Here is a 27,932-nt window from a genome sequence, read left to right as displayed (position 1 = left end):
GATCAATTTATAGATGCCGGAAAATTGTAAGGTGAGGGAACCAGTCTAGCTGGCCTGCAACCGTTCATGTACATGTAACCAACAGCAAAAAAAATTTGGACTGAAAAAAAATGGTAAATTTGGAGCAGTAGTTGAAAATAGTTAGGTTTTTCCAAGGGTGGTCGGCCGACCAAAATGTATACAAAAATACCACTTTTCTTGAAAATGACTTCACACCTGCTGCCTTTATTTTACATGATGCTTTACACTGTCATTTACCAACATCCTAGTAGGTATTTCATAAAAACTGGGTAGTTTTATTTTTCGATGTTTGCAAATGTTGTATATTTTAAATGGATAAAAAGTTCCTTTTTCCTTTTTCCTTCCTTTAAATGGATAAAAGTTGTGTATTCTTGCTGTGTTCTCCTGCCTGTCATGTCACAGGCATAAAAAAATGGCGTGTGGCTGTTTTTACCCTAACCCCCTAGTAGTTCCTCAGGACTACCCTGCTAAATCCAACAGAGTCCAACCGGACTTTCCTGTTCAATCCACTGTGCCTTACTTTCAGTTGCCTGCTGAATCCAATGGAGTCCGACTTGGCGTTATAATGCGGTTCAGTTGCCTGCTGAATCCAACATTTTGCGTCAGAAATGTACACAAGGGGTTTACTGCTCAATCCAACAGGCTCCATCGGGTATATGATATAGTTGGATCCTGTTGGATTCAGCGGGGTTAGGGTAAATCACAGTATTTTAAGACACAGATAAGAAGTTCCGGCTTTGTTTGCACACAGTGTTCCTGGTGCAGTTGGATGTGCAAGAAGTGACCGTGGAGGTACCCAGTGATGCACTGATCACTGATGGAGGAATTCAGGATGTCACATTAGATATTGATTTCATCCCAACTCCGGATTCGGCAGATGTTGTCAATGCCGCTGGAACGGACAGATACAGGTAAAACTGAGAATGAATAAGACGAGCTGGCTGCTTGACAGCAAAGTATATGAAATGTGTAGTTAGTTGTTGGATACAGTTTTTCATATTGTTAAATGTGATTTGAAGTATCATGTTGAGGTGTACAGCCAAACGAGTAGAGCCTATTTGAGTGTAAAATCTTTCCTGAATCATGAAATGTGAAAACTGTTTCTGTTTGCATACTTTGTTAATTTTACTTGTACTATGTACCTATATTGTCAGCATGAAGAATAATATTACTTAAATTTTATTCCAGTTAAAGTTAACGTCACAACATCATCAAAGGAATGAAGTATAGTAAAGGTGGACGTGACTGTGTACTCTTGTCAGAAATTTCCCCTTATCAAGAGTGAAAAGAGAATGAGTCGTGATGGTCACTTGAGTGCCATTGTCACAGAAGGATGGGCTTTGTGGGGAACTCACATTAGGTTCTTGTTTCCCACAAGAATTTCCCCTTACTTGAAAGACTTCACTGACTTCAATGATACTATTGCTCCCTTTGTGTTATGAGTACCCCAAAATGGCCTTGTCATAAAAACACGCCGAGTTCCTCTGTGAAGACGTTTCAGGTTTGTGCACATTCCGATAAAATTGGTCTTGTAAAATGAGTGCATACATGTAAGTGTAGTGTGCCCTATGCATTCAGGCATATGTGATGAGTTGGTCATGCTAAGTGCTAACTACTGCTTCGGTTCAGAGTTCACATCATCCCGCAAGTCTTGTGTGAAGCTGAAATGATTGCATTTGAATACCGTTTCAACAGACAAATGTATCAAAGTTGTTCAGTTTTCTTTCTCACCATCTGACTTATAAAAAAAGTTGCATTCTCACCTATCATATCTACGATCATTCTTTCAGGATCCAAGTCTTCCTGGCCACAGACTCTGACGGCAGCAACCCCACCCCTCCCACAGACGCCGACCTCACCCCGACCCAAATGCAGCAAGACATCACCGACCTTATCCTCAACACCTTTGATGATGTCGCCGTGACCCTTGACCTGTCCCAGGTCAGTTGCTTCGAGGGTCAGTACCAGTACATCTGCATTGATCTGGGGCCGTCCCAGGCAGCCCTGGATAACGAACTGTGGGACCAGGCACCCCCGGCTATCCGGATTGGATGTGCGCAGATTACATGTAAATGTGAGTATAGAAAAAAAAACAGACTAATAAGGCCAAAAAAAAAAATAAGTCGGTCTCTGGTCAGCGCGCGTCGATTTTAAGCATGCGCGTCGATCTTTTTTTTTTCCAAAATGTTCCGCGGTAGCTCCAACAGCGCCCTCTATTTCCGCACCTCCTCCATTTTTTTTTACCAAAGAGCACCAAGGAATGGGAAATTGCACCAAGGCAAATGATCGAAAGCACCAAGGCAAATTATGGAGGACACCAATGTACATGAGGACACCAAAAAAGCAAAATAGTACCCACCTTGTCTGTACAATCCAAGCTTGAAGAAAAAAAAAAAGCAAAAAAAAAAAAAAAGCCGCGTGGCCGCGTCAATTCCGGAACTTTGGTCTGACCAGAGACCGAATATTTTTTTTTTTGGCCTAACTGGTATGGTTTCACTTTGTCTCCTTGGTGGTACCACATTCAGTGTACTTGCCTTCTCACCCATATAGTCAACACTGTTTCAGCCGCACAGGAAAGACAACTAGGGTAGATTAAGTATCCATGGTCCACATAATGACCGAGGCCTCCTTCTACTAACCCCATTTATTTACGCCCGCCTCAATGGGCCCTCTAACAGCTTATGCAATTTATCAAAATTCTAAAAGTTTTATTTAGGGCTCATTTGATGCTTTATTTTGTTTCCCAAGTTCTCAGACAGCACTGGGTATACCTTCTAATGATGTTAGTGAAGGGCCAGACAAAAATATTTGTATTTATTGAGATTATCTCCTAGAATGCTTAAATTCTGTTACCGGTACCTCCAATTATAACTTGTAACAAATATACAAGTACTGTGGAGGTTTTACCCCTTCCTTATCCTCATGTTATGGGGAACACCAAAATCACCCACTGTGTACTGCAGCAAGCCAGCAAACATGTGTTGCCAGTGCACATTTTAGTGTTATTCATCATGCGTGTATTTACAATGCTAACACAGATCCTTACTGAGTAAATATTCCTTCACAAGCTCATTCGAAATTTGTTATTAAATTAAAGTTTATACAGTCCATCATTTGTAATTTGTGCATTTTGGTCGTTTGAAGCAACAAATGTGCTCAAAATCTAAAGAAGGGTGCTGAACATAACCTGAAGAAGTTTCAGCTCAGCTTCAGCTGTACATTAGGAGAAAAACAACATGCTAGGATCCGAATTTCAAATCAAAAGTTGCTGAATCATGTTTTAAATTGGGCCTGAATTCAGCATCCGAGACACGTTCTCTCTGAGCCAATTGCACCTACGCAATGTTGCGCACTGATCTGACAAACTATAGCAACAGCGCGCACATGTGCGTCGTGTCAACGGTTGCGCGCGCTTCGCAGAATAAAAAAAAAAAGACATACTAATGGAAATTTCCAACGGTGCATTTCTTCAAAATGACAGCATGCCAGAAAGACTAATTTTACAGGGAGTTTAGTTCCCTTACTATCTTTCACCTAAGTATGTTTTTCAACAATATTATGTCAGTTACCTTTTGGATAGCTACAAATGATGGACTGTAGCTTAAACTTATCTTGAATATTTTATCTACCACAGCCTCCGTGGAGATCAACATTGACCTAATCCGTGTGGACTCCCCCAGCACCCTCATCCTCTGTGACGAAGAAATCAACCAGGTGTCAATCACTCTCACGGCCACGCCTACCACAGACTCCTCCGCCCCAGTCAACGGGTGTGACGGCGGGGATCGCTACTCAGTCACCGCAATCCTGGCTACCGATGCACAGGGCAGCGACTCATTCCCAATCCCTGCAGGAGTTCTGACTCCAGCTGTAAGAGTTTTTTGCAAATGTTCATTTTCATAACAGCATTAATTTTAAAGCTATAGTCCATCATTTGCAGCTATTCGAAAAGTAACTGGCGTAATTATTGTTGAAAAACATACTTGGTTGAAAGATAGTAAGGGGACTAAACTCCCTGTGAATTATTCTTTCTGGCAAGCTGTCATTTTGAAGTAACCAACGAAAAAGAAGGCCTTTTCAACAGTACTTCTTAAGACGCACCGTAGGAAATTTAAATTAGTAGTTCGTTTTGTAATTCGGCGAAGCCCGCGCAAGCATTGGCACGACGCACACGCACGCGCGGTTGCTATAATTCGTCGGATCAGTGCGCGACATCCCGTAGCTGCAATCGGCTAAGTGAGAACGTGTCTCGGACGCTGAATTCAGGCCCAATTCAAAACATGATTCAGCAACTTTTGATTTGAAATCGAGAACCTAGAATGCTGTTTTTCTCAACATATACAGCTGAAGGTGAGGTGAAACTTCACCAGGTTAGTTGTTCAGTACCCTTCTTTAGACTTTGAGCACTTTTGTTGCTTCAAACGAACAAAATGCACAAATTACAAATGATGGACTATATCTTTAATGAAGAAATTGGCTGGAGTGGGGTTTTGAACCTACAACCTCCAGAATGTTGCACCAGTGCTCAACCCAATAAACTATCTGGTACTTTGTTCGAGGTCTTCCCGTTATTCATTGTCTTTGTTCATGGGGCCCAAGTCAGAAGCCATAAACCTTTAGGCCCAGAGACGTGATGCTAGCAATATACCAATGCTGGAACACTGTGTTATCAAATTATTCATGGATAAACAGCAACATATTTTACAGTACTCTATCCGCTCCGTTCACAAGTACCCCCTCACCGGCAAAGAAGGTACAGTTGGGGGTGACCAACCGACGCCATCTTGCCTGACTGCGATTCATTTGCCACGAAGCGCGGCCACTGCGTGTACATAGTACAAATCCCCTGGTGTACAAGCGTCACACACAAGGAACGGTGCGCGTCAACCAGCAAAATGTCCCGCCCTATGGGACGTCGTTGCTAGGTAAAAGGGCGCCCTCTTTTGTCGGCGCACAGAGCCCATACTCGGTGCTGTCAAGAAGTTTGTGAGGCAAAACATTCACATTCTTACTCAGGTGGGACTCTGACCCATGTCATTTTGGTGTAGATGCCTTAACTCTCAACAAGCAAGCTTGCCAGGGTCAGCTGAACTAATGCAAATCTTTGAAAAGTGGAACGAAGAAATTGATTGGAGCTGGGTTTGAAACTGCGACCTGCGGATTACCGTGCCAGTGCTCTACCAACTGAGCTATCCAGCCCAATGTTGGCAGTTCCCCAATTTGTCGATGTCTTTTTCAAGGGCGCTAGTCAGCCGCCTGGATTTTTTTATTATTTTTTATTTTTGAAAAATGCAGTAAAAAAACACCGAAAAAGTCTGCAAATGCATCTAAAACTGTTCATTGTAGACCAATCAGGGGTGTGAAATCTCAGCTCTAAAGCTGATTTCAGCTTTTTTGTTTTGAATTTCAGCTTTTTTCCCTCACATGCTGTGTACAAAAGTGTAGGAGATGTCCAAAGTTCAGCTTTTTTACACCTTTTTCAGCTGTTTTCAGCTATTTTTTATCAGTGGTCACTCACACGCCTGACCAATACAACTCTAATGACACTGTAAATATGTTCAGTTCTCTTGTCCAACTTGTCTTTCATATTAAAAGTGTCTTTGAACAGTGGAAACATCAACGGTTGCAGGACATTTTAAAATGGCGGCCATCTTGAAAAAAAAAAAAATGAAAAAAAAAAAGCCCCTCTTCCTCCTTTTTTGTAACATGCCGGACGAGAAACATGGTTTTTTTTTTATTCGGCCTAATTCAAGTCTGATATACCAGCAGTAATTGCAGTTAATGTTACTACTATATTGAAGAGTGTTGTATGTTCTTGTTCATCCTTTGTTACTTGTGACTGGACTTGTAAAGTAATTTGTGATTTACAGACTTGTCATCTGACTTGTGATAAAGTCAATTGTACCAGTTATTCAAATTGGTCTCAAAATTGGCTAGCAGATCCTAGCAAGCTTGGTGGTTGGGTAGTTAAATTATCATGGGTAACAATTGATCTTCACAGAGAGAGCTTGTAGTTTATTCTTTTCTTCAAGAGTTTGCGACGGCACTGAATGTTCAGTGCTTTTAAAAAGTTATGTGTAGGCCAAAACCAAATGTTAAAAATCTACATCTTGCGAATTCCTCCAAAGCCATTCAGTTGTATTCACTGCCTTTGTTCTGTCCTCTGTATCACAGGTCCAAGCCATGGATCTGGTCGACAACCAGCAAGCGCTGTTCACCAACATTGTCTTTGAGGTTGACCTGACTGGTGTTGATTGTAACCAGGCCGGTTACTCCTACCTGTGTGTGACCCTGGATTCGTCTGATGCATGCGGTACCTCGTGGTGCCAGTCACCAGAAGCTGTCGACACAGCTTGCACTCCCATCTTCTGTTCTTGTACGTTTTTGACGATGCAGTGTTTTTTAAAGCGCTTTAGGTCTCAAAGCACCACTTGCTCTGTTAGGATTTGAACCTACATACTCAAACTAAGATTGAGTCTTTTTGGTTTGGTCATTTGATGTTCCTTTCCTGAGGTTGAGGAATTTATCAAATACAGTTAAGTGCTGTTTTCCTACAGCATGCTTGCTACTTTTTTGTTAGTTATGAGTCTTTGAGGTTTTCCTCAAGCCTTGCTTTCTGATGTCCTGTTCATGTGAGTTTTGGTTCTGGTGATGATGTTCAATTTTTTGAAGTTTTTATGTGTTTGTTGGTTAAACAGCCTTTCAGATGAAAAAAAAACAACTCAGGTTGAATAACAATATCTTCTGTTTCCTCCTCTTATAGCTAATGTTGAACTCAACGTGGACTCTGTGGTCGTGACCCTACCCCCTGATGCCATCATTTCCGACGGCGTCCTTCAGGATCTGACCTTTGACCTGGACTTCATCCCTGCACCCGGCTCAGCCGCGCCAGTCAACAGTGCGGGATTGGACCGCTACGAGGTCAAAGGTTACCTATCCACAGATGCATCTGGATTGGTCAAGGTCGCTGCTGAGGTCGTGACCCTGACGCCAGCCCAGGACTCCATGGATGTCACTGATGGTGTGGCCTCTACCTTCAATGACCTAAGCGTGACCCTTGACCTGACAGGGGTCAGCTGCGCAGGGGGCATCTACACCCATTTCTGCGCAGAGCTTGAACCGTCCCTGGAAGCCTCCAAGGTCTGGAAGCAATCGGATAATGCCGTTACCATCGGCTGCTTCCCGATCTGCTGTGGTGGTGAGTTGTACAGTTTTAGTGAAACTTTAAGAGTAAATTCCTTGTGATATTTCCTTGAAAAGAAAGTTACCCAAAATTAAAAAGCAATTAAATTTGAAACACCAATTAAGTATATCTGAAAGGAGCATCTTCTTCCACTCATCTCAAAACAGAATTACTGAAATTGATCCAGGAGTTACGAATGTTATACAATGTACTAAAAGAACCCATTTTTATTGCTGTCCATGGAATGCCATTAGAACCTTTTGAGCTGGGGGAGTATTACAGATTACACGTCCACCGTTCATTGTACCCAATAGGCATTCATCGGTTCGTAGAACGGTAAATGATCAGTGGCGGACGTACAGCCGAGTTTTGTGATCTTTTTATTGAAATAGACATAGCTTGGGAATATTACGGGAAATTTGCACAGTTAAAAGTCAATAAGATGTACTTTATCCAAATACGTTTTTGTGTGAAATGGAGTAAGCTAAATATTTAAAAAATATTTTTCAAATTGGGTAACTTTCTTTTTGACTCACCCTGTACATGGGCCTTTCAAATTATCAAGTCTTGAATGGGCGTAAGAAATGAAAATGTAAACAGATTTTGGCTCATCAAACCTTGTATTCCTCCTGGTGTACATGAACTCATTCCAAACAGTGATAATCAGTGATATCTTATTTGACCTAACCCAACAGAGTCGGCCACAAGCGGTTGCGAAAGCTACCTTGTGTATTGGGGCTAATTCTTACAAATTTTGCACAATGGAAATCAGAAGGGACAGAAACATTTTTGCCCACATAAGGTCGTAATGATCCATTAAATAGGTCAGGCTCTGGACGTGTATACCAGCAAACATTTTGCAGTATTCGCAATGGATGACAGATAAACACACAGGGAGCGAGGCCAGAAATATTTGTCTGCGACCCGCTCGCAGTGAGCAAGGCCGGAAATAACACGCCTGGCATGAGGTTGAGTGAAAAGTAATCCAGCACCTCGTTCCATTCTTGTCAAAATAATATCGGCGTGAACTGGTTAATAGTGGCTTTCAACTGATTAATTTTTTTAATAACAGCACTATATTGCCAGACTTTGTCCCTTTATCTTACTTCATTTGATTTTTGTTATCAAATTAATTGTGGCATGAATCTTCAAATTTATTCAGATGTATATATATTCAAAAATATATTCAAATATATTTAGACATGTGGGGGGAAGGGCTGGGAGGGAGTACCTGAATTTGCATAGAATGGCACCAATCAGACAGAGTGGTATCAGAAAGAAAAGTGCATGATGTTCTTTCTATTGCACTACAAAAGCTAAGAAACAAACTCAGACCCATAGCCCTAACAGTCCTGAATCCTCCAATTTTAAGATGATTTTGCACACCGCCTAGGGAGTTAGGGTTAAGACTCATTTTGTGGGTATCCGATCACACTTTGCAGAATCTGTGGACATCAACGTGGATGTTCTGACCATCGACTGGCCCACCAGTCTCATCATTCATGACGGCGGGATTGCCAACATCTTCCTGTGCATCTTCCTGAGCACGACCTCGGCCGCCGACGTCATCAATGCCATCCCCACCGGGGTGGACCGCTACGAAATCACCACCTGGCTGGCACAGGACGCCGCAGGCAATGGCGCGCTGGCCACCACACAGGGGCGCATCCTGGAGAAGTTCCAAGTGCAGGAGATTGCCAACGGACAGCAGTTCATGATGGCCGAGGTAAGGGTTAAACTGTCTTTGTATCTTTGATATGGGCTTCTTGCACAACTACCCCATCATCTATGAATTTCAACACCGTGAATTTGGAGTGAATATATAGTTTGACATGAATTCACCGTGACTTTTTTTCACGGCGATGTCATTGCAAAGTATCTGGTGAAATCACCCTGAAAATCATCACGCAACCAGGACATGTTAAGGTCAAGTAAAAACATCGTGAAAATGCATTGACGCCTCCTGTGGAACCCAGCTCATTAACTTTGTGGTTGCGTTAATCTGTTGAGCAGTTTGTCAACTTTGGGGCCTAATCCCCCTCATAAAAAGGCACATTGCCTGTCAATCTTAACGAGGTGATCACAATAAACAGGGTGTTGAATACTTGTAGGAGGACACTTTGTAGCTTTTGTGTACTTGGGCAGTGGGCATTGGGTAGTAAGTGTAGCTGTCAATCACACTAATCCTGTAATCACTCAGACCATTAATCTGTGGTTTTCACACCTTCAGTGGACGGAAGCTGGACCTGCTGTACAGTTATGAATACCCTTGGACCAGAAGACCCATGTAAAAACACTGTGAAACTGCAGTGAGCTTATCCCCTGCTGAGGGGCCCAGTTTGGCACCTTGAAAATGAGCTTACTTGGCAGTGAAAACAGATTTCACGGCACTTCATTGCAAACTATATTTTCACGGTGTTGAAATTCATAGTGACATGCAACGGTAGTTCATTTTCATTGAAACCAAATGCTCATGCTGCTCACGCAAAGACACTATGGCTTTGTGCACATTAATAATATATTTGATTGCGTGTACTTTGTGCTGTATACGCGTGACCCAATAGGTCTCTCTCAAAGATGGCCATCTCTGTAGGAGAACTGTAACTGCGTATTTTACGCAATCAAGCACGCATTGCGCAGTGTTGAAAAAGTTCCAAACATACGTGTGCAAAATCTGACGCGCTGCCGTCGCGCGTTATGCAAGTTGACGTTAAAAATGGCCAAGCACGTGGCTGGTCCGTAGGAAATGATGTCATTTGAGAGAGACCTATAGGCGCATGTGATGTGTCCAATTTACTGGTCCCTACAAGATCGTTGTTGAAATATTTGCCTAGCCACACACATCATAAGCTCATAACAAATGCTGTCCATTTTCACCAATGCTTTTTCAGAGCTTATTCAGAAAATTCTGGCCTTAAGGCCAGTTCACATATCAATCTGAAGGCAGATACTAAGCAAATTTATGTTATGAAACATTTGCAGTAACAAACAAAACATTCAACTGTTGGAAATGGCAGTGTGAATGGCTGCCATTCACATCACAAGTTTGTTTTGTGTTTGCATTTGTGTTAATTTTGAATCGGCTTGAAATCCTGTGTTAGTCGTGAGTTTATACACATATTGTGTACAATTAGACAATTTTTCATCATACAATCCTTGAAGGAGTGGCAATTTTATTGATTTGGTCAAGCATTATACCTGTAGTTCAACATATAGTTTGCTGAAAGTTACTGTTTTAGTGCATGGACCCTAGTCAAAGCAACTAATCTGTTGCCAAACATTTAAACTTGAGTTCGCACTCACTGGAGCTAACCAGTTGAAGCAATTACCATCCTGCCCTTTTTCCCCCTTTTTTTTTCTTCTTGTCTTCACCTCAGGTTGACGTGGAGTTTGACCTGACATACATTGACTGTCACGAGACCCCCATCTGGGATGTCTGCATCAACATCCAGCCAGCACCCCCTGCACGGTGTTACTGGAATCAACTCCCTACCGCCGTCAACCAGATATGCACACCCATCTATTGTGTCCGTAAGTGCCTAAACTGTTCAGGGTGGTGATAATTTTTTTGTATTGTGGGTGAGACCATTCTCTTGTTAACAGGAATAGTGCCCATACTGGATCAGACACTTTTTTTTTCATCAATTGTAAAACGACCAGTCTGTACTCATGGCTTTTCTCACCGCACAGGTTGCCAATTAATGCAGTTAAAATTACACTGCCTCCTGCCTTCATGGCTACATTTGCTGCAGAAAGACCTTTTTGTCCAGAAATAATCTAACAGAGCTTAATAAGAAATGAGCCAAATGTACCAAACAGGCATAGATTATTATTCAGGACTCGAAATTAGCGGCAGCCTGCTAGCCAAATGCTAGTCAAAACAGCGGCGGGCTAGTCAAACCATTCCTTACTTACCCTTAGGAAACAGCAACGATGAAAGGACAGGAAGTCTATCTCGCAAATAATGAGGGCAAAATGGTTCCAAAAGGATTGTATCAAACGTTTGTCTGCAAAAAAAACCCCATGTGGGTTAGTAAAAAGGTCCACGGGCTAGTTAAGGGTCTATTTAGCCCGGCTTGCTAGGGAAATCAAAAGTTACGGTCGAGCTCTATTGTTATTATTATCATTCATTTACGATAATGAAACCAATATTTTCTCAATGTGTATGTAGAGTAGCTGCATGGCCTCCTGTTATTGTGAATTGATAAGGCACTGGCTCTGGGCCCAATTTCATAGCACTGCTTAACAGTAAGCAAAAAAGTTGTGCTTATTATAGCAGAAAATCATGCTGCTGCTTAAGCACTACCGGTATTTTATGCTAACAAATGCGCGCACATGGAGATTTCTATTGTTACGTCACTGATTTAAGCGAAGTTGTCCTCTGGGGTTAAGCGTGCTTTTGCTGTGCTTACTGCTTAACGGTCCCTATGAAATAGATGGAGGCTCGGTAAGCACAAAGTCGGCTGTTAAGCAGCGCTATGAAATTGGGCCCTGGTCTTTAAAAAATGTCATTTATGAGCCACGTAGCTCATTATAGCTTAGGAATTCAATATGGCAAAGGTATTCAAGTTCTTTTAAGAAAAGGCTGTTTCTTACTTCATGTGAATATAAATGCGATGTTTCAGGCAAGGAAACATTTGTTGCGAAATTAGCCGGAATTTAAACTTGTTCAAATTCACGGTGCAAAAAATTGCCATGACGTCACAGATTCGTGTTCGCGTTTGCTTTCACACCGAATATGAAGCGGCTTTACAAAGCACATATTGATCATAAAAATAGCAGTAGTTTGGAAGTGGAAATTCTTTTTGTCTTATCTTCAGCCAATGTTGAACTCAATGTCAATGTGTTGGACATTGCCTCCCCGCACTACATCGTTGACGGTGGTGCCACCACTGTAACCTTCGACCTCAAGTTCACCCCAACGACTGGCTCATCGCCCCCTGTGAACTGGGCCGGGGATGACCGGTACCTGGTCATGGTTTACTTGGCACAGAATCTGCATGGGGATTACCCAACCGGTGAGTTTTGCATTTCAGAAGCAACCATTCAAAAAACAAAACCAAAGTAAATCTCATGAAATTAACAATGATAAAATAAGAATTTGCAAAATCTAAAGGTTCTGACTAATGCTCACTGAACGTTGACAATTTGGGAGTCAGGGCTGGTTACACGTATCTTGGTTTGTAGAGCACTGGAGACATTTGTGTTCCATAGATTGCAAGTTCAAACCCAACTCCAGTTAATTGTAACCTAATGTTCGACCACATATAAATGTGAATCCTAAGTTAAAACAAATGATTTACTTAAATTTAATGGGCCACATCTTGACGTCAATCTATAACAGCCATTCATGTTTGCATTTTACCGAACAGGCATAGATTATTATTATTATTTATATCTGGTCATGAAACCAAGGATTCCTCAAAAGCACCCTAGGCACTGTAGCTCGCAAGCCTGAAGAAACCTGTAGAGAGAAGACAATGAAAAGACATTACAGTTTTAGAGGTGGGAGGAAAACCCGAGAGTATTTTTCTGGGGAAAACCCACGGAATCAGGCAGGGACTGAAATCCCAATCCACATGTGGACCGGGGCAGGAATCAAACCCAGGTCACAGCGGTGGAAGGCGAGGAAGAAAATGCTGTGCAATTCTGATTGAACAGGTTACATTTCAAGTTAAGTTGTCTTTAAATTGATGCATTTAAGTGATGACCATGGAAAACATTCAAGAGGCTTAGATAACTAGACGTGTCACAGATTTAATACTCAAATTGTGACAAGGTGTCTTGCCCAAGGACACAAGTATTAATGAACTCAGAATTTGCAGAATTACACCGTAAATATGTCTTAGAAAGTTGAACACACCCGCCCATGCATAATGCCACAGAACTAAAAAATGTTTTAAACAAATACATCGGTGAAGGGCAAAAACCTAAATATTGAATTGCTGTTTAGAGACATTTTCATGACAATTGTGCCTGTTACAGCTTTTGCCGAGGCAATTCTGACCGCTACCCAGAAGAAACTTGACATTGCTGACAACATCCAGTCCATATTCGCCTCACTGACTGTCAGTCTAGACCTCACCGGAGTTGACTGCTCCACCGCCAAGTACAAGTACATCTGCGCCAATCTGCTGCCCTCAACGGCCGCCCAGAAGAAGTGGGCCCAGTCTTCGGATGCCGTCATCACGGCCTGTGCAAGCGTCCCTTGTGTTGGTGAGTAACTTGACTGAAGCTTTTTTTCTTTCAGTGATAGATTTTTTAAAATGTGTTAATACGGTAGACCACATCGTCTTAAAAAAATATGCTGGAAGCAAGAGTTTCAAAATGTCCACTCCAAAGCAGATGAAATAGTGATGGGGCATGAGGCCAGATCAAGACAAATGAGTCACATGTGTGTAATAGAGTCATATAATGCAATTATTGTAGATGTGAAATTATTTAATTAAACAGATTGAATTTCTTTTTGGGTGGGGGATCTTGGCCAGGCTCCATTTAAAAACAAAATTTACACAATTTCTCAAGTTTTTGGTATTTGACTGTATCTTGTTCTCTACCTTTGCGAGTCTAAGATTAGAGGATTTTTTAATACAGGGCCCTGATGATTTATTTAACTTTTTTTCCATATTTTTCTTCAATTGTTTGAGTTGATAACCCTTGCTATAAAAGCGCATTATCAGTTTTTTCTTTATCTGGTTTTTCTTAAATTATTTAGTTAAACAGATCAAATTTTTTTTTCTTTATTTTTTGGGGGATCTTGGCCATGCTCACCTTTAAAAATTTTTTTTCTACACAATTGCTCCAGTTAGTTTTAGTATTTGATTGTATCTTGTTTTTTTTACCTGTGGGTGTCTAAAATTAGTTTTTTTTTCCATTTTAATACAGGGCCGTGATGATTTTTTTTAATTTGTGTTTTTTTTCTTCCCCCCCCCCCCCCGCAATTATTGAGTTGATTACCCTCGCCTATGAAAGCTTATTATCTGTTTTGTCTTATGATCACCTTGTTTTCTAGCCTGCCATGATGAGTACCAGACCTATGGTGACGGTGCCTGGCATTTCATCTTTGGTCATCTACAGACCAGTCACATCACCTTCGCAGTGAAAGCCAGTGGCTACGCCCACGTGGCCCTCTCGGCTGAGAATAAACAGGTCCCTCTCATGTACGAGATCATCTTTGGCGGCTACGACAACAGCATGGTGCTGCTGAGGAGACAGGCCGGCGGCGAATTTGTTGCTTCGGTAAAACTCTTGAAACCCTCACTGATATTCTAATATGTGACGTGCCATAGCATAATGAGGAAAAACCCCCACCTTTGACTTTTCAAGTTATGTACATTATGTTAAAGCGCAAATCATTGGCTTTCCAATGATACCAAATTGATTTCTGGAGCTAAATTTATTCCAAATACATGCCACAGGAACTTCAACACTGTCCCGCCAATCTTCGCCAACCTCACTTTGAGAAAAACGGCTTTGAATAAAAAATATGCATTGCGCCGCCAACAGCGATTACAAACGTTCTTCACTTTCTCCAATTTGCCACAGATGTTTTCTGTCATCAAACTTGTTTTACATTTGTGTGAAGTATCAGCCTTAAGTCAAGCTGAATGTTTGAAATAAAATCATAAATTGTTATTTGAAATATAAGAATAAAAATAAAAATTCAGTATCTTCCACTAAATTCTACCCATTTAGGCAGCATTGCATGGTGCCCTGTCTCCCTATGAGTACCGTACATTCTGGATCTGGTGGCACCATGCTACAATCATCGTAGGTGTGGGTGGCTCCCATGAACCCATCTTGACCTACACTGACCCTGATCAGCTCTGGATCAAGTACTTTGGTTTCGCCAGTTCCTATCAAGCCATTGGATACTGGCACTTCTGCAATGTCGGTGAGTTTATGTGATCAGTCTTTGAAGTATACATCATGTATGCACTATGATCTCATTTTATAATTAAAACTTTTAAGATAGGCCTAGGGCAAGTTCGATCAAGAATTATAGTTAACCATAGTTCGACTAACTCTGACCAAACGCACGCTAGTCGACGATGGTTGGACTAGTCTAGTCGACTATTCAGGACCAGCCTACCGTGTTTGGTCTCACCATGATATAGCTGGTTATCAATAGCAATTTTTCATATCAAATTGAAGAGGGGACCAACTATCACCAAAAAAAGGAGGAAAAACGAAAGCAGAGTGTTAAATTTCATCTTCATTGCATAGTTTTCCATGTTAGTTTACGATTTTGTCACCATTGTACAATAATAATGGCAATTGTGTAAGGTGTTCTAAACTACACAATCACTTTTATTAGTGTAAATAAACAGAAACATCAAGTGTTGAAAAAATTGTGGGACTGCCATTTTCTCACGGTCGTTGACATGACAATAGTTCGACTAGAGTCATTCGCACTTCAACTTCAGTGCGCATGCGCTAGGTACATCACAAACCAACCACTCGTTAACCACTGGTCCTTGCTCGTACTTGCCTCTAGATAAAAGTTCACACTATTCCAGTGATCAACTCTTACATTGCCTAATTTCCTCAAAAACCGTTAAAAATGTATTTTTTTTTATTTTTGTAACTTCCAGAGTATGGCGGCCTTCCACCTCATATCACCTACCCACCATATTATGGTAAGTGAATCTCTGTTATGATTGATGAATGGATATGTGATTTGTTTTCTGGTTTTTTTTCAGTGGAATCCTTTAGTGTTTTTAGGTGTTTTTGGAGGGTTTTTATGCTAAAATACATGTCTGATGCAAAACAGTGATGTCATCTTTGGCCGCAGCTTCAGCTGTTGAACAAAACAAGACAGTTTATTTGCGCTATTTTGTGGATTCAAAGCATGATAGCCAATAGGTAAACTTAATGCACTTCCTTATGTATTGAGACTTTAGATTTCTATTTCTTAGAGAAGAACATCACAATAATACTGCCCAATTAGCAGCTTAGAAAAGTCTGCACTTTTAAACATATTTCAAAGAATAAAGGGTGCCCTTTTTAATAGGGTGGCATGGGTGGCTTGTGCGTAAAGCCCTCGCCTCTCACCAAAGTGACCACGGTTCGAATCCTGGCCGCGGATCACATGTGAGTAGGGTTCTCTCCTGTGCCACGAGGTTTTTTCTCCGGGCCCTCCGGTTTTCCTCCCTCCGGAAAAATCAAACATTTTCGATCTCAGGCTGTGCTCCGTGGTCATATATGGGTCGATGTGGCCGGCAGCCATAGGCGCCTTTACGTGCCAGCGGCCCGACCACATTGTAGCCGCGTCCTTCGCAATTCAGCATACCAGCTGCCAGTAAGGATGATTAGCCACCCAAATTATTATTATTATTATTAACTCACTTTCTTGTCTTTTTTTAACCATGTGCCTATACAGACTGTGACTTGTATGCTCCAGCACACACGTACGGCAGTGATCCGTACCAGTACATATGGAATGTCGGCCTGCTGCAGAGCCACACTGTTCATTTCCAGGTATTCAATTTGGGCATTTTATTCCCAATCAAGTTGTTACAGTTCGCCAAAAATTATTTATCATTAATTTTCAGCCTGTTCAAGTAGATTGGGAATGGTTAGGATGGTTAATCACCCATCCCTTGTTTCTCATCACTATGGGATATTTTTCATATTTCTGAAAAAATGCAGAATTTTCTTTCTGGAAATAATGTCATACAATATCCAAATCTCGGTTTATTTTTTTATATATTAGATAAATTCTCAGGCAACAAGACAATTAAAATATATAAATATATGACAGTTTTGAAATTCCATTGCATAAAAATTACTAGACAGGGAAAGAAGATCAAAGGGACAGACTACAAAAGTTACGATACAAGAAACTATCAAACAAACACATTAAAACATAAAACATTAAATTGTACCACATGCAGGCCTGAGGGATTGCCTAAAAAGCTATATGAAAAGCTTGTCAAGGAACATTTGCAATTACCAAGAAACATAGCGACCAATTTAACAAGAAAATGCTTGCTCAAAGTGAAGATAGGACTGCTACCAAATACCCTGTGGAATTATTCTGCCTGAAATGGTATCATTTGGAAAAAAAACAATCATTAAAAGAGGTTTAAGAAATGTTTACATATTGGTTTCAATTTTGGTTGACTGACAGGTCTATGCATACACCAACGTCTACATTGCCCTGTCGGCCGAGAACCACAACCTACCGGACATGTATGAGATCATCATTGGCTCCTCCCATGGTGTGGGCGTGTCCATCGCCCGCTGTGCCGGCTGCGATCCCGTGGCTTACGCTGCCCATCCTTGGGTCCTGAACTACTACTCCTACACCAATATCTACGTTGGTGTTTCTCCTGACGGAACCATCACCATCAGGTACATCAGGGACTCATTTGCACTTGTACATTATACTTTATCTTCAAGCAAACTTAGATCCTCGATCCTGATTGGTTGATCCATGGCAACAAGTGTGGTAATATCCCGTATATACGCCCATATATCCCACTCTGTGTATCACGCTATTCTAAGATGCACGCGGTTTTTATCCTCCATGCAAGTGTGTTAGGATAATCGTGGAAAATTTTGTTTACAGCATGCATGTTCCATCTGAAAGTCGTTATCCCACTCATGCTCGTGGAACGCAGAAAATGTAGTGCGTCTGTGTCACATATGCCACTTGGTAATGCGGCCTTGTGGCATATGTGATGCATGCAGACAACTACATTATTCCATGTTTCACTCATGCTTGTAGCATAACTTATACATTTGTATACCTAATGAACCATAATGAACCATAAAATGCTGGGGCAGCATAAGGAGTAACAGTAAGGCTGTATGTGTTCTACATAACCCATTAGGACTGACACGCAAAGGGAGAACAACAGATCCTTTCAGGTTTGGGAGTTGGGTCTTTTGTTGGAAACAGTCCTCTGTAGTAAGTTTGTGTGCTTAGTCTATGGGAGAGTGTCATATTACAGGGACAAAGGGAAACACAAAGCATTGTCCTCAAGAGTATAGTAAAACAAGAGTGTCTGTTTTGGGTGGTGTGATGTCAATTTTAGCCATGGTAAACTGCATTAAAGATATTAGGTCTTGGATGTTTCATGACAGACTTTTGTTAAATGATAACAAAACTGAGTTCATTGTTCTTGGTACAAAGCAGCAGCTGTCTAAAATTAATATCCCTGACATTTTAGTAGGTGATACCAGCATTGTCCCAGTTAGTCATGTTAGAAATCTAGGTTCATGGTTCGACTCAAATATTAAGGAAATATGTCTATGAGTACTCACATCAACAAAGTCTGCTCCGCTGGATTCTATCATCTTCATAATATAAAACGTATCAGTAAGTTTTTATCAATCACTAACTATTTTAATCCATGCCTTTATTACCAGTCGTTTGGATTATTGTAATGGCTTACTCTATGGATTGCCGGATCGTCAATTGTTTAAGTTACAGAGGATTCAAAATGCCGCAGCAAGGCTGGTTACGAATTCGCATCGAAGGTGTCACATTACTCCCATTCTTAGCTCATTGCATTGGCTTCCTGTCAAGTTTCGTATTGAATTTAAGATTTTACTGCTGGTTTTTAAGTGTTTACATGGTCTAGCACCAAGTTATTTACAGGAACAAATCACCATCCGTAATTGACAGCGTTACAGTCTTAGGTCTGCAAGTGAATTTTTATTAGATTATCCCAAGGGTAAAATGCTGTCTACTTTAGGAGATCGTGCTTTTGTCTCAGCAGCACCTAGTTTATGGAATGCCTTGCCCTTAAACATCAGGATTGAACATTCAATGTGTTCTTTTAAAACTATACTTAAGACTTTCCTTTTTAAGCAAGCATTTAGTGATTCTTAATTTCTGCCTGTGCGTCTGACTTCGGGGGGGGGGGGGGCTGGGTTGTTTTTATTTTTAATTAATGGTTATTGTGTATTTTTGCCTGTGAGTTTTGATATTTATCTGTGTGTATTTTGCTAATTTTTGCAATTGATTTAATTATCTGTTTACTTTTTACTTTATTCTTACATATGTAATGCGCTCTCGAACAGGCTGGTTCTGGAGAGAGCGCAATAAAAATGCACTAATTATTACAATACACAAACTGCATTCATCTTGTATTAGGTTTGGTAAAAAAATATCAGTCAAATGACACTTCGCAGTCTAACACCCTGACTCTTCCCTCCTCTACCATACAGCTATTCCAGTGCTCAGCACATCCTGCTATCCTGGCAGGATCCTAACCCTCTACCAGTCTCATACTGCGGTTACTGCACCGGTGGCCAGCATAACTATGGCCTCTGGAAGTTCTGTGGACTTGGTGAGTGAAGCCGTACAGTCGTTATTTGATATTGTGGTGACATATTTATCTGACAATACCACGAATGCAATACTTATAATACCAGTACGTATATCTGATGATACCATCCTTCTTTGTTTGTTTTCTTTTCTTTTTATTGTCATTTTGTGAAGTTATGGTTCAAAAATGAAAATTGGCCATAAACTTTTGTGCAAGATTCGGGAGCTAAAAGGCAACAGCAGGATGTTCGATTTTATATCTAGAACTTAGCAATTGTTATGGAAAAGATTTCCATCTTGTATTTTCCCACTACTGCAGCTTTCTTCCTTTTACTCGACTTTCATAAATACCTAAAAAACAAGTTACCCATTCCTATTGGTCGATAGCCCGTCACGTGGCCGGTCTTAAACGGTTGATAAAGACCGGTTGGTTGGTCTCAAACACTTTTCCAGTGTCACGTCACATGAAATTTTGGCTCCTATGAAATCCAGTGCCTTTTACCGTTTTATTGGTTGAACATTCACAATCCTCACGTTTATAGGTTTGCGCAATACTACCAGCGAGTAATATTTCATAGTCCTAAATTCACACTTCACCGGCGCAGCTGCGTTCTGCACACAGTCGACGTACATGCCAATGTCCGAATAGCAAGTTGTTTACAACTACTCGGGAGCAGGACGTATCATAACATAGCTAGAGAGGTGTTTCGAAAAACATATAAATTTATTGAACAAAAATCGTTGGAAATATATAATCTTTGACTTGCTTTAACTTTTGGCCCGAAAAGTTTTGATTGCTTGACCGAAAATGTGTTTATGAATAGGAATAAATAGGTGCTTGGCTGTTATTAAACACTGTAAACCAGTCTTAAACATAGTGTTTAAGACTGGACGCTGATTTTCAGTGTCCAGACTCCAAACCGGAAATAAACATGTTCACATAAAAAAGAGAACTCTCTTTCTAGGGTTTTTCTAATGGTGTCAATCACTAAAGGTTGCCGACATAATTTGTTTTTAAAATTTCTCTCTTTTGCAGACTCCCTACTGCCATAAGGGTCTCGTCCACACCATCTTGAGGTTATAGGAATCCTTACATCTTAACAGCACAGGAGGAGTTTGTTTTTCCAATCATACCAATCATACCAAGTTTAGTTGTGTACTAGTTGGAATACCACTATCTGTTTACCAAGTACTTAATGTGATATGAAGGCAATATTGATAACGTGTTAAACAGAATACAGAAAGGTGCAGTAAAATAAATATTTTACCACAAAACAATAATGGCATTCATATGTCATTATGCCTTCTCAACTTACCAAAAAATTCCCGATAATTTGTTCATTTTAAGAACTGACATATATCAAATGTTTTACCAACATCAGTTCCTTTTATATGTGCAATATGTGATTATACTTACCAGGATAGAACCGACATGCCGTTCACATTGACCTATTCCTCGCATGACACGGCTCCCACTACATCTACTTACTACAATAGGAAGGTTTGATTTTAGTTCTGAACATTTCAACGACCATTTTGAAGCCAAGTGCACAAACTCAAATCGTTATGTTTGGATCCTTGGCTCAACAAGCATATAGAGCATTGAAGAAGTCCACAAATAATGTCCTACCCTTTTGTTCTGGTCTGATTGAAATGTATGACTGAATAAACCAATTGACATGAAACATCTTTGTCATGTAGCCCTTTTATTGATAATGTGTGTACAAGTCCAAGCTGCAAAAATGAGACTGGTGTTATGAAATTTTACTTTTAATTGGGCTTTTGAAAAAAACAAACCATCTTTTGAAGTTTAAAGAATGGAAAAAAGTTTTAAAACATATACCATCACCATACAAACACAAGGCAACCGCGTTCATACAGCATATTAACACACAAATAACACAGGAGTAATTCTGTTGTTTTGTAAATCATGATGTTTATTAATAACAATTTCATATATAAATTCCACTCTCAATCATTAGTCTAGAAAGTTAATTGTCCAATTAACAATTTTGCTATATAAACAAATGATACGTAAAGAACTTAACAAGGTGTTAAAAAAATGGTGAAAAGATACTGATAGAAGCTAAACCTAGGAATAAAGGTGGTTCTATATAATATTGTTAGTAAGTACTATGATTCACGCACAGTTTAGCACAGGTTGTTTTCAAAGGGGACGGGGAAGACATTATTTTGTATTTATTTCATTAAAGTTGAGTTGTGTCACATTAATCACACCAGGCCAATTGACAACCATACTAATGATTATTCCTTCGTGGATTTCAAGATGGCGTTTGTTTCAAGCAATGTGTACAAGTATACCCACGTTGCCCCCCCCCCCCCATTCCGGAACAGAACAAGTGTTAACACAAAAACAACCACCCATTCTTCCCCCCCCCCAAAAAAAAGGGGGAAATAGGACCAAATTAAAAACAAAAACAACTTTGATCTGAATTGGTTGTAAGTATTAGTTTTCCATTGCATTTTGTGCACATGCTGTAGCTTTCACTCATTTACCGTAAGACCTTTTCATTGGACTGCAATAAACCTTGGATTTCCATGATGTTCACCAAAATATTCATTAGCATTGACAGTTTTAAAACTTATTTACAAAGGCTGCTTCATTGATGTTCATCACTGATGATTTCTGTGGCACCAACTGTGTTAAAAATACTACCCCACGCGACTGATAAATTGTATAAATGAATGGAACCCCCTCCCCCCCCCCACACCGCAAAAAAAAGAAGAAAAAAAAGGACAAGGTTTTGCATTAATGTCTTCACAAATTGCATGAATTAACGGGCACATAACATTGCAACTACATGTATTTTAATAAATACACATATGAATCCTGGTACAATAAAAAAAATTTGAAGATTTGACGTCACATACAGTGAAAAGAAAAATATTGGCGGAATGAAAACTGAACAATATGATAATTCATGAGGGGAACAACTACAAATCTTGCTTTGATTTAGTCATTGCATAACCTATACAAAATAAACAATTAACCAGCAACCCTGATTATCTAACTGTTTAATCACAACAGTTCAAAGGAAAACAGTCTGATTTCTTAGACAGCTGATAAGATTGCGTTTTTAATGGATGATTTTAATTTTGCATCAATCGTCCTAAAATTTATCCCGGTTTCTGCAGCAAGCCAGAGCATTGGAAATTCAGATCTCAAGACTGCCACAATTTTGGGCAATTTCAAGTGAAGAATAATAAGATAATGTTTCCCTTTTCTTAACCCAACAGTCATAAGGCAACAAGATAACATTCCAAGAGATTTTTTTTTGTTGAGAAAGGCGTCCCTTTAAAATTGGTTCATCAGAAAATACTTTCAGAACTACAACAACTTCACAAAATTGATAATGAAAAATGATCAAGTTTCACCCAATATTGAAGACCTACTGACGAGTTAAAGCTTTTGCAGTAGTAACATCACGCCTCACTCGAGTATTAATTCCCAAACATTTATTAGTATTTCAGAAATTTGTGTTTTTCAATCATTTTTAATTAAGGTTTAAATGAAACAATGTTTCCTTTTCAAACTTAGTTTCCGAAGGTGAGAACAAAGCTCCAAATGACATTTTGAATGATCAAGATGTTTCTGTCCCTTTTTCCCTTATTAAAACTGACTTATACATGAACTACAAGCTCAAAGTACCACTGCCTAAAAATCTAAAACGTCATCACTTCTAGGAATTGTAACGATTGTATAATAAATCAGAAATCTTTGATTCAACAATATCAAATGGTGTTAATATTTCAATTACTAGCCTTAATTTGCATCGTGATAAATTACACAAAAGAGTCACACATTACACCGAAATTACAAATTTGATAAATCATCAGAAGAATCTCTTAGACAGTTATTTATAAAGGAGTTAACAAAAGTTGTGGTATCAAACTGGAATTTACAAATGCATGGGCAGTTTCATTTTCATGATTTATACAAAACACATAGATTATAAGGTTACACATCTATTTCTGTTACTGCAGGTATGGATTTGATGAAAAGATTCTTATACATGTCAACAAACACTGCGTTTCCCCATACTGTTGCAGACTTTGAGGATTCCATTTTTGACTTTGTGCTGGGTTATGTGCTTCGTAAAACAAGGCACTTTTCATAAATTATAGTATTTAATACAGAAATTGTAAAGTGCATATATTATAAAGTGCACAACATGCTTCAAGAGTCATGTTCATGTGTGGGACTTAACCCAAACCTTCCCAACTCCTCTTTGCAAAATGGAGGATTTTGCAGGATTGAGGCTATATGGCAAAAAATGTGTGGCTGATTTTGAAGGAGGCACTGTGTCAAGGTCTTGGGCCGGACCTTGTGTTGTTTATGCTCAGCCGTGCTTAAATTTAGGCCTAGATTGTACTTAGAAATCCTCTGCACTGCTCCAGGATGTCACAGGCTCTGCCTCAACATATTGACAATGATGGCCAGGGTATTTTGCAGGTTTGAGGCAGTGGTCACCCCTCCAAGGAACACACTCAAGAAATAACGATTGATTTTGCAGGATTGAGGCTGTATGCCATTTTTACATGAAGGCAACTGTAGGATTTTGCAGGATTGAGGTTGCATCCTAGCAAAAATGCCTAGGGAGTTCGAGTTAAATGAAGATTTGAGGAAATCTCAGCCCAATCAAAAATACATTGTTCAACCTCGTGCTGTTTATTTTTTTGGCAGTGGTTTTATCCCTGCCTCACCGAAACCATAAATAAGTCTTCCAAGACGTGTTGATTATCAAAAATTATCAAAAGAAATTTCTCCGTATGTTTTGGGCAATGTTCTGACTTTTGGAGACATTTAGCGACATCCGTAGATAATCTCAACAATGTCAGGATATTGTGATTGAATGAGGTTGTAATACACATAAGTCACAGTAAGCAATCAATATAATTATACCAACAGTTATACATTATTACCACGGTTACTGATGACATTTGGTTTGGCACATTAGGTTTACTTCTTGACACCCCCCCCCCCAAAAAAAAACCCTACACATCAAATTTGATTCCAAATATTTGTATGAAAAGTACACAAAATTACAACTCATTATATTTGTTTCAGGCAGTTATGTGTTTTTTACGTTACCAGAGTTAACATTCCTTTTAAACTTCATCATCGTCACACAACGATATATTTTCAACCCTTGTATCCAAAAAATTGTGAAGAAACACCAAATTTCTCAACAGGCCAAAAGTTCACCAATGCATACATGTGTTAATAAATAAGCTACGTACTCTGCCCCTTCATTGCACTGGTCCGAAACCTAAAGAGAGAGTTGTTAGAGAATTCTACACTGCTAAATAACTACATATACAGGAATCCTACACCACGCTTGATATGTTATTATACCAGTACTTATAGGAAGTTACATAATTCTTTACAATTCCCACTCATTCAACAACTCATCGCGTACCGCTTCCCTCTTTCTCAATGACAATATTATGGAATTAATAAACACAATCTCACATATTAGCTTCCTCTCTTTTTTACATAGATTATTTACATTTTTTTGTTGTTAGGAAATATCAATTGTAAGACTCACAAAATTCGTTAAGAATTGTGAAATTGTTCATAGTACACGAATGTCCGCTAAAACATTAGGTAATACATCTACCAACCCTCCTGTGTATATGTACATTACATTACAGCACATTTCTAATGTGATTGCAGGCAGTACTTCTAGCTTAAAAAAGGAAACATACCATTGATTTAGAATTGAAAACGGAGGAGTTTGTAATTAATTAATTTTGGGGGCTAATCATCCTTACTAGCAGCTGAGAAGCTGAATTGTGAAGGACCAGCTACAACGTAGTCCAGCAGCTTGCATGTAAAGGGGCCTTTAATAAGCATCAGCCATACGACCCATGCCAGATATCAGAAGTGTTGCATTTTTGCAGGAGGAAAACCAGAGAGCCTGCAGAAAAACTCTTGAGGCACAGGAGAGAATCGTTGAACAACTCTACTCACACATGGTCCGTGCCGGGAATTGAATTGGGCATCACAAGTAAAAGGCGAGACCTTTACACACTAGCCACCCATGTCACCGTAAGATCAAACTCACTGTGCTTTCCATCACTGCAGTATACATTTTCCTGCATATTATGGTCAAACAGTTTGTTTTGGAGCGAGTTTCTCAAGGCTCAAAAAAATCAATTTGAATTATCGCAGTACTTGTCCCTACAGACGATTCTGGCAATGCGGCCCTCCAATGACAGAATCATGAGCCTTTACACACTATCATCTCGCCTACCCTTGTTGAATGAAATCAACACGGTTCCACGGTAAACAGAACCAGGTCCCATTGAACGTGGATAGGTAAGGCATACCGTTCACACTTACATCTGGGACCTGTGTACAAGCCATTTTGGATTCTTAGTAGTAGGAATGAGGTTCCAGAAATCTACATGTTGGACCCAGGCCCATAAAAAGAGACTTTGGATAGTGTGGACGGGTCTCATGACTATGGTGCATTTGTGCATGTGTTGTGTAGGGCGGGCTGTCACCGCGTTATGGCGAAGGTTTTTATTGTTATGAAAACCATGACCGAGTTCTGGGGACTTTCTACCATAGCGTATTCGGTCCCTATAATACTACGGAACAACACATGTGTAATCCCCACAACTACGGAACAAGTATGGGTGCACTGGTGCTTGCACTTTACTCTCATTTCTCTTCCAAAATTGTCCTTTTTTAAAACCAGAAACATAATAATTCAGGAAATTTGGACGGAAACCCCTTATTTCGTGTTGATTTCCACGGACTCATCCGGTACACCACAGTGACCTAAAATAGTAGGGCACCCTCAAGCATTTCAACGCTCTCACCAGATTCGTCTACTGTAATGTGGATTGATAAAGCCCACATATCCACTAGAGTTGGTGCTCAAGGTACTACATCGTTATCTAAACAGGACTGTCACAGCCATGGGGATGTGGGGTGATGGGCAGGTGTCCCCACTGCCATACCCAGTAAAAACCTATTGCAAATGACCGACTTCAATACCATGAAAAACGGAGAAACAAATGAGAATGGATACATAGGTATGGTACATATGTACAGAAAATGAGTTTCAAGTTTTGTGCAATGAAAAGCAGTAAGTGTTTCTGGAATAGACATTCACACTTTAATTGCCGTTACTCCAAAAATGGAATGTCGGTCTCTTAAATTAATGACTTGATCCGGTAACCTAGAGACATATAGGATCATTTGCTTCAATCATGCATTGTTTATAACACCACTCAAAATGAAAAGACAAATGTTCAAAAACCTAAACTAGTGAAATTTCAGCTCGGTGGATTTGACACTTTTCAAGAAAACAGTGAAAAGCATGCACAACTTTTTGATTACGAAACACAATTTCATCCATAGCACTCTCTATTTCCAAAAATCAGTCAATTGACTGATCGTTGGAAATCTCCGACATTTTTCTGGATTTCTTCTACATGACAGCAAACCAGACCGGAAGATTTCACAGGGTGTTTAGTACCACTACGATCTTTAAACCTAGTAAGAATTTTGACCATAATTCAAAAGTTATCGGAACAAATGCAAATGATTCTATATGCCTTTAATAAACCTCAGGTTGACAGAGAGCTCATCAAAATAGAGGCACTGCCTGATACACCATACGGGATACGACTGCAACAGGCCAGAGTGGCCACTCATCAATTTTGAAATCCCAAGATGACCGCTGAAAAATTCCCAAGATTTCCCAAGATCTCCCAGGATTATGTATCAGAATAGCAGTACAGACCGTATGTGAATGGGGCTCTTAAAATGCTTCAATTAACATTCTGCGCATTCACAAATCCATACTTTTGTGTGTTCTCAATGCACAAACATTCACAAGGCTCAACGAAATGTTCCCAAGCCCTGGCCTAAATTCCCAAGATCTGGGGGAAAAAGCCCAAGGAGTGGACACGCTCTCAGGCTAACAGGTCCACTGCACTGCGCAGCCATCTTTTAAGATCTTTTTGATACATGTATTTGAATCCATTAACAATGAATGCACGTCTACTCATGTTTATCCCTGCAGAACCATAGCACACAACTAGAATATGGCTGTGATGCAGAGATCTATCAATCCTGGCCCGCAGATGTCACTCCTTCCATGGCAGTCTATTGATGACAGATTTGCGGCTTTCCAAAGCTGAGAAATCCAGCATCATATCTTCAAAACTGTCCCAAATTGCAGATGTGTTTCTTCAAGCGGTTCCAAAGTTCTCGGAGCTAACCACTCATACTTGTCAGTGATCCTGCACAAACTTTTAAAACTCCCACACGCAGGGAGGTGCCGTGGTTAAAACAAACCAACTTCCTTCTTGATCTTGAGTTGCTTCCACGGTGGTATCTTGTAGAATTCCTCCCTTCCCATGTTTAGTTTCTCCTGCGGATAGCAAAGAATGCACAGTGTTGAGCTC

General features: G+C 40.1%; 2 protein-coding genes across 35 annotated transcripts in view; one reads left to right on the top strand and one right to left on the bottom strand.

The window, feature by feature from the left end:
• Window positions 1-21,169, top strand: part of LOC119741056 — a 37,859-nt gene extending 16,690 nt beyond the window's left edge. For all 34 annotated transcript variants that reach the window (XM_038216705.1, XM_038216695.1, XM_038216673.1 and 31 more), the window contains 16 exons: window positions 773-932; window positions 1,812-2,095; window positions 3,656-3,891; window positions 6,196-6,397; window positions 6,785-7,219; window positions 8,647-8,930; window positions 10,582-10,735; window positions 12,025-12,222; window positions 13,190-13,420; window positions 14,217-14,443; window positions 14,900-15,098; window positions 15,799-15,843; window positions 16,587-16,684; window positions 17,337-17,560; window positions 19,385-19,506; window positions 20,521-21,169. In XM_038216705.1, the coding sequence (XP_038072633.1) occupies window positions 773-932; window positions 1,812-2,095; window positions 3,656-3,891; window positions 6,196-6,397; window positions 6,785-7,219; window positions 8,647-8,930; window positions 10,582-10,735; window positions 12,025-12,222; window positions 13,190-13,420; window positions 14,217-14,443; window positions 14,900-15,098; window positions 15,799-15,843; window positions 16,587-16,684; window positions 17,337-17,560; window positions 19,385-19,506; window positions 20,521-20,537 (3,116 nt within the window). In that variant the 3' untranslated portion in view covers window positions 20,538-21,169. The remainder of the gene's footprint in view (window positions 1-772; window positions 933-1,811; window positions 2,096-3,655; window positions 3,892-6,195; window positions 6,398-6,784; window positions 7,220-8,646; window positions 8,931-10,581; window positions 10,736-12,024; window positions 12,223-13,189; window positions 13,421-14,216; window positions 14,444-14,899; window positions 15,099-15,798; window positions 15,844-16,586; window positions 16,685-17,336; window positions 17,561-19,384; window positions 19,507-20,520) is intronic.
• A 1,777-nt stretch (window positions 21,170-22,946) lies between these two features.
• The window catches only part of LOC119741060 (supervillin-like), an 85,872-nt gene continuing 80,886 nt past the window's right edge, over window positions 22,947-27,932 (bottom strand). The window contains exon 35 of the mRNA XM_038216707.1: window positions 22,947-27,898. Within this exon, the coding sequence (XP_038072635.1) occupies window positions 27,812-27,898 (87 nt within the window). The 3' untranslated portion in view covers window positions 22,947-27,811. The remainder of the gene's footprint in view (window positions 27,899-27,932) is intronic.

Source organism: Patiria miniata, unplaced genomic scaffold, assembly GCF_015706575.1.
Source record: "Patiria miniata isolate m_02_andy unplaced genomic scaffold, ASM1570657v1 HiC_scaffold_5, whole genome shotgun sequence".
Classification (NCBI taxonomy): domain Eukaryota; kingdom Metazoa; phylum Echinodermata; class Asteroidea; order Valvatida; family Asterinidae; genus Patiria; species Patiria miniata.
This window is presented reverse-complemented; position numbering and strand designations above follow the sequence as displayed.